At 37.2% G+C, this 7,584-nt stretch overlaps 1 protein-coding gene across 1 annotated transcript; it reads left to right on the forward strand.

The window, feature by feature from the left end:
- Nucleotides 1-443: 443 nt before the first annotated feature.
- On the forward strand, nt 444-7,452 carry LOC306881541 (guanylate-binding protein 1-like). The gene is made up of 11 exons (XM_079435709.1): nt 444-687; nt 1,881-2,080; nt 2,188-2,315; nt 2,448-2,557; nt 2,644-2,843; nt 3,365-3,610; nt 3,785-3,933; nt 4,183-4,314; nt 4,591-4,803; nt 5,402-5,504; nt 5,632-7,452. The coding sequence occupies exons 2-11, from the start codon at nt 1,888-1,890 to the stop codon at nt 6,039-6,041; spliced, it is 1,884 nt and encodes a 627-aa protein (XP_079291835.1). The 5' UTR covers nt 444-687; nt 1,881-1,887; the 3' UTR covers nt 6,042-7,452.
- The last annotated feature ends 132 nt before the right edge of the window (nt 7,453-7,584 follow it).

Consider the following 7,584-nt stretch of genomic DNA (forward strand, 5'->3'; position numbering starts at 1 on the left):
TTTATGGACTGTTTAAAGATCGCTTTTTGGACAAAGTGTTGTGCGTGAATGCAAAAAAAAAAAAAACCCCACAACTACATACATCATAGCCTCGACCACACAGTCTGTTGAGTGGTGACAATAAATGGGTCAATTTCATAAAACGAGTGCATCTTCGTTTCGTCTCTAATCGGACAGACTTTGGTGGGTCAGTACCCTGAGCCGGCAAACAGTTTCATATGGTGAAGAGCTAACCAAAAGCTTCAACCATTTTTTCTTATAATCTATAGCTATTTGCACTTAGTGTAAATAACATATCGCTAAAAATACTGCTATTTTCACTTAGTGTAGATAAAATCCATTGCTATTTGAATTTAAGAAAAATTACCGCCTATAATAAGGGGGGCCTATAATTACCGCCTAAAGAGGGGGGCCTATAATCAGTCCGTGCCCAGGGCACCTCTGCGTCATAATCCGTCCCTGGTACGACCACCAACTTAATCAACTCAAATTCATATGGTTGAGGACGAATAGCTCTCCTATCTTTATTCTGCAATAGCTCACCTTATTCACGAAGTCAATTCTGCAGCATCATGTTTTCCCGGAAATCACCTAATTTTACAGACTTTCTGAGACGGCGCTGACCACCTCTTCAGTATTTATACACGAGCTTCAGTCAGGACCATCCACGACAGAAGGCAAGCAGAGGTAAGATATATTTTCTCCTCTTTAAATTACTACAGCAGACGTAGTAATTCAAATGTTTGTAATCGCCTTCCGTATTTCAAGATTGCTTTTCATATTTAAGTAAACTCTATGAAATCTACTGATATCATCATATGCATCGCTTTGATAAACAGCAATTAAAAAAGATATCACAACAACCATTCTTTGGATCTTCTTTGTTTTATTTTATTTTATTTGTCCTTTGGTATTTTACTGTCCTTTTGGTGTATTTGGTATTTTCAGACCCAATTCTATTGAACACTATATGTAATAATAGAAAGAGCTGTATATTATACTGTAGCCAGGGGCAGTACAGCACTGCTTAAACAGCTACTCCACATATTCTCCAGTTATCCCACCGCAGAGGAATAACATTAACCTATAAAGGCAATAATTAAAACTGAAATGCAAATTAATGATGGGAAGGGTTTCCATAGCAAAAACAAACGAAGAGTTATGACTGTGGAATGAAATTTCTGTCTAAATAAATAAATAATCATGTGTGTTTTATTTTAGTTTTTTATTACGTTACAACATACAAATATAGAGGATCACATTGTTTTCAACTATTATCACTTACATTCATAATAGCATCAAAGGAACAAAAGAAAAAAAAACTACTACAGGGGATAACTTACAAAACATTTCCATAGGAAAAGGATTCAATAATTCTATATATCCTTTTTGCTTTTTTTATTTCTTAGATCTTTTAAATCTTCAATGTGCACATGTGTTTTATTAGAGCCCATGTGCAGGGGGGTTCAGATAACAGACAGCAGTTGTTTGTCAGTGTGAACTGTATCTGAAAACACTTTCACTTTCGACTCCTCCATTATGGATAGGCCAGTGACAGTGCATTTTTTCCAATCAATATCATGCATAGAGCAGAGGATAAGAAACTTATTGGCAGAAGATGTGTTAAGCTGTTTCTCTTTAATTGTATGTATAGATAAAGTGGTTTCCGCAGGCCTTAAGATTTGCAATATTTCTTTAATTACAGCAGCAAATTGAAAGACATCACACACAGACTAAAATACTACAAAACTACATGATCAAGAGCTGTAATACCATAATGCAGCCCAGCCTAGCTGCAGTTTATCACAGCTATGCTGAAACTCAGACTCATGTTGACACTGTATGTTAAGTTTGATTTTGTGTGTATGGTTTTTACTTAGGAGGATCATGTCTTGTAGTAAGTACATGCCAGCTCCAGTTTGTCTCATCGAAAACGATGAAAATGGCAAGCTATGTGTGAGAAAAGAGGCCAAAGTCATTCTGGATGGGATCAATGAGCCGGTGGTGGTGGTGTCTGTGGTGGGACTCTACCGTACGGGGAAGTCTTACCTTATGAACCGCCTGGCAGGACAACAGTCCGGTGAGAGAAAATGCTGAAAGTCCTTCTCAAGTGCAGTATACGTTGATATGATAACGAGAACATCTGAAAACATTAACTGCATAGTAATAATAATGTTATTGTCTCAGGCTTTGCTCTCGGCAGCACTATTGAATCAAAGACTAAAGGCATCTGGATGTGGTGTGTCCCTCACCCTAATAAAGAAGGACACACTCTGGTGCTGCTGGATACAGAGGGACTTGGGGATGTGGCAAAGGTGAGCACAGTCACTAACTACTACTAATAATTTCCCAGTCTCAGTTTGCCATTGTACTTCAGAAGGAACAGTATTAAGTTGTATTGTGTTCTGAATGAAGTTGCTTTGATCTGAAGACTCTGTGTGTTTCAGGGAGACTCTAAGAATGACAGCTGGATCTTCTGTCTGGCTATTCTGCTCAGCAGCACTCTGGTGTACAACAGCCGTGGCACTATTGATAACACTGCAGTGGAAAACCTGCAGTATCCTTTAACCACACAACCCATTCCTCTTTCACATATACAAACATACACTTAACAAGATGCTGTTATTTCTTAATGTGCTGCAGCTATGTTACTGAGCTCACTGAGCAGATCAAGATCAGATCGACAGAAGCAGCAGATGAGGAAGAAGGGGAAGATTCTGAGTTTGTGAGGGTTTTCCCATCGTTCATCTGGGTCGTGAGAGATTTCACATTGGATTTGGAAATTGATGGGAAGAAAGTGACAGATGACGATTACCTTGAATTTGCCCTTAATCTGAAGAAAGGTATTTAAGGCAGTATTACATGTACACATTTGGCAGTAGCTGTTTTCCAAAACAGCTATAAGTTTTAGTTACAGTATAAGCAGGTGCACAGTATAAGTTTTATTAATTCTTGGTTACCCTGGAAATTAAACCCATGATATTGGCATTGTTAGCACCATTCTCTATTTGAGCTACCGGAAGGTTAAAATAATTATTTGCCCATATGCTGGATTCATTTCTATTCTGGAGTAGAATTTGAATTTAAAAACATTGTAAAAATAAACACGAATAGGCTCACTGGCCCATGATATCTGTTCTGTGAGGTCTTTAAAATAACCACTGATGCCTGCAATCCAGACTACATGCTAAACTGGTGCGATTGTTATTTCATTACAGGACCACATATTTGTCTGCACTCACAGCCTATTTGAATATTTGTGTATGTATTTCTGTAAATGAACAATGCCTGAAAATGGAAATTAAGTATGTTGACTGACTGACTGATTTGATTTCTTTCTCTGTCCTGAATAATATCTTTTTAGGTTTTAATAAGAAAGTTAGAGACTACAATCTGCCTCGTGAATGTATTAAGCGTTATTTCCCTAGCCGGAAGTGTTTTGTGTTCCCGTTTCCCGTTACCTCCCACGAAGACATGACACGCCTGGAGATCTTAAAAGACCAGGACCTTGCACAACAATTTCTGGAGGTCACAGGAAATTTCTGTGACCACATGTTTGTCAACAGTGCTGTGAAAAGACTGAAAGGAGGACACATAGTTACTGGCCGATGTGAGTGTTTTACCAAATGAAGAGTTTCATTCATTTGAATCTTTAATACATTTCAGATACAGAATAAGCTTTGCATGATCAAACAAATTAATAAACTAATTAAACCTTTCATCTGTGATTTGAAGATACCGTGGAGCATTTACTGTACTCTTAACCATTTGTGTGTGTTGTCAGTGCTCGGGCATCTGGTTAAGATATATGTAGAGACAATCAGCATTGGTGAAGTGCCCTGTCTGGACAATGCAGTGGTTGTTCTGGCAAATCTAGAAAACCAGACAGCTTTTCAAGAAGCTCTGAAAGTCTATCAGACAGCAATGGAAGAGGTGAGGCACATTCTGATTGAGTTCAGTTGTTTTTTATATGGTCATGTTTCCAAATTATATCCTTCACTGTACATCTCTCTCTATACAGAGTAAAAATCCCATTAATAATCCCATTTGAAGTCAGAACACCAAACTTTGTACACAGCTGCATTTTGAATGTCTCCAAAATCAGAACCACCAATGTTGGCTTGAACCTCTTCAGTGAATGCACAAACACCCTTTAAGTAAACGCACACTATGTTTTTACAGGTGAAGAAGACATTCCCAATCAGTATAGAAAATGTGACCTGTGAGCACCAGAAATTCAGCAGTCTGGCCATTGCTAAATTCACGAAACGCTCATTCAAAGATGAAAAAATGGAATACTTGAAGAAACTGGAGGTGAGTATAAATTTATAAGAGTGACTAATACTTGTACACTCATGTATGCATCATGGCCTTTATGTATCTGGTAGATTAATGACATTAATGGGAATACTAGCTTTCTGCAAGTATTATAGATCTCATGATTGGATGTCAAATTGGAGATTGTTTCATGTCTTGATATCTGGTGACCGCATAAATTACATCCATAAGATTAATACAACTAATTCACATTAGTGTATAAGTATATTTATGCATGTTTGAGATATTATTTCTGCTTTTATGTGTTCATAGGAAGCTGTATGTAAGCACTATATAGACTTATTGGAAGAAAATAAGATGGCATCAGAGAGAAAGTGCAGAGATCTGCTGAAGAATCTGTTCTCTGACATGAATAAACGACTGCAGGATGGAGAGTACAGTCAGTTTGGAGGATATGAACTCTATAAAAGAGACAGAGATGCCATTGTTGAACAGTACCGCAGAGAAACCAATAAAGGTATAAGGGTAAGGACACTTCAGTGTCTATTTGTGTGATGGACCACAAAGCTGAAATTGAGGTTTATAAATTATCTGAAAGCTGAATGAATAAGCTTTCCATTGATGTATGGTTTATTAGGATAGTATAAATATTTGGCCAAGATACAACTATTTGAAATCTGGAATCTGAGGGTTCAAAAAAATCTAAATATTGAGAAAGTCGCCTTTAAAGTTGTCCAAAAGAAGTTCTTAGCAATGCATATTACTAATCAGAGATTAAGTTTGGATATATTTACAGGAAAATTAGGAAATTTCCAAAATATCTTCATGGAACATGATCTTTACTTAACATCCTAATAAGTTTTGACATAAAATAAAAATCGATAATTTTGACCCATACAATGTATTGTTGGCAATTGCTACAAATATACCCGTGCTACTTAAGACTGGTTTTGTGGTCCAGGGTCACATTTGTGAGTGTATGTGGCTCAAGTGCATCTAAACTATACTATATCTGCAAAGTATCTGGAACCAGGTTACACTTTATTTTAAGAAAAAAATAACTGAATTATAGTTAGCATGACTTGATTTAAGAACCACTGGTCTAAGATATGTTTGTGTGCAGGCTGAGGCTGTGCTGGAAGAGTTTCTGAAAGAACGGGAACCTGAAGCAAACAGCATCCTCTGCATGGATAATAAACTTACTGAAAATGAGAAACAAATTAATAGTAAGTTTAGGCTTTTTGAAACACAGAATGTAGGCAGGCACCTTAAACACAATCTCAATTGCTTAGGGTTGAGGTTATTTTATCATTGTCATTTCATATTCTTTCTGTCTTTTGACTGAATGTTCAGAGGAGAAAGAGAACACAGCTCTGCTGGAACAGAAGTTGAAAGAAGAGGAGGAGAAACAAATTGAGAGGGAAAAAATGATGGCGACAGAGAAAGCGCGGCATAAGGACAGGGTAAAACAGATGCAGGAGAAGTTCAACAAGGAGCTGGAGCAGCAGCAGCAGGAGACGGACAGAGCCATTGAGAGCAAGCTGAAGGAGCAGGAGGAGATGCTAAAGAAAGACTTTAAAGAGGAAGCTGATAACCTTAAGGAAGAAATAAAGAAGTTAAAAGAAGAAAAGGAACGCTCACATGGTGGTGGCATATTTAAGGACTATGTGATGCCATTTCTTTGCCCTCTTGTAGAAATGGTTCCCAACCTCCTCATGCAGAGATCAATGATGAAAAGCCTGACAAAGGGATTGAAACGTTAAAACCTGATACAAAACCATCCTTGATTCATATTTTCCATTCACTGACATATCTCCATTGTGTCTGATTTTGTAGTCTTTAAAGACTAAAGCATGCGCTTTATAGAGCAGGTAGTAAATGAGAATAGAACCCTTAGAATAGAATAGATCAGTAAATCTGGCTCAAAACCATTCATAGGTTGCCACCTACAGGTGTAACAGTTACCTAAAGGGTCACTGAACTATTAGCGATTACATTTTCTTGCAATATTTTGATAAATGGATTTGGAAACATGATGGAATTTTTATTTATTTATTTTTTTATGTTGATGCAAAAAGGAAGTGTTATGGAAAGATGGAAAAACTTAATAAAACAAAAATTATTTATTAGTTCCTGTTTTAGCTTTAAAAATGTACTTATGTTGCAATAAGGAAATTATGTATAGGCCACACGTGGTCAAGAAAGGGTCAAGGGGTTATTATGAAGGTAAATTGACGTCATAAAGATTTGCATGCGCAGGGTAAGATTTGTGAAAGTGTACATAAGGCTGTAAGCGTAAATTAAATTTGCATGCGCAAGAGACACTTTGTAAAGCTGTAAATCGCGTTTCAAGCGCAAGAAAAAATGATTTGCAGCATTTTACTGTTAATTGTAAGTGTAATTCATGTATTGTGAAACTGCAGCTTCATGCTAGCGCAAAATAAATATGATCTGCATTCTTATGACTTCCATTTTTCCGCGCTTACACTTTTGGCACGGTTATTACACTTACAAGTAACAGTAAAATGCTGCAAATCATTTTGTCTTGCGCTTGAAACGCGATTTACAGCTTTACAAAGCATCTCTTGAGCATGTAAATTTAATTTACGATTACAGTCTTATGTAGCTACACTTTCACAAATCTTACCCTGCGCATGCAAATCTTTATGACGTCAATTTACCTTCATAGATTTAATTTTCCAGCAGGACTTGGCACCTGCCCACACTGCCAAAGGTACCAAAAGCTGGTTCAATGACCATGGTGTTACTGTGCTTGATTGGCCAGCAAACCTGCCTGACCTGAACCCCTTAGAGAATCTATGGGGTATTGTCAAGAGGAAGATGAGACACCAGACCCAACAATGCAGATGACCTGAAGGCCGCTATCAAATCAACCTGAGGTTCCATTACACCTGAGCAGTTCCACAGGCTGATTGCCTCCATGCCATGCCACATTGATGCAGGAATTCATGCAAAAGGAGGCCCAACCAAGTATTGAGTGCATAGAAATGAACAAACGTTTCAGAAGCCTGACATTTCTGTTTAAAATATCCTTTTTTTTATTGATCTTATGTAGGCTAATATTCAAATTTTCTGAGACACTGAATTTTGGGTTTTCATTATCTGTAAGCCATAATCATCAAAAATTCAAGAAATAAAGGCTTGACATATTTCACTCTGTGTGTAATTAATCTATATAATATATGGGTTTCACTTTCTGAAATGAGTGACAAAAAATATTGACCTTTTTCATGATATTCTAATTTTTTTAGATGTACCATGTAGTTACTCCCCAACACTGGTTTA

The sequence above is a fragment of the Barbus barbus genome, assembly GCF_936440315.1.
Source record: "Barbus barbus genome assembly, chromosome: 15".
Classification (NCBI taxonomy): Eukaryota; Metazoa; Chordata; class Actinopteri; order Cypriniformes; family Cyprinidae; genus Barbus; species Barbus barbus.

Coding starts and splice junctions, on each gene's coding strand:
- LOC306881541 (XM_079435709.1), top strand. CDS start 1,888: ATGTCTTGTAGTAAGTACATGCCAGCTCCAGTTTGTCTCATCGAAAAC. Junction 2,558..2,643: donor ACTGCAGTGGAAAACCTGCA/GTATCCTTTAAC, acceptor AATGTGCTGCAG/CTATGTTACTGAGCTCACTG. Junction 5,505..5,631: donor AAATGAGAAACAAATTAATA/GTAAGTTTAGGC, acceptor CTGAATGTTCAG/AGGAGAAAGAGAACACAGCT.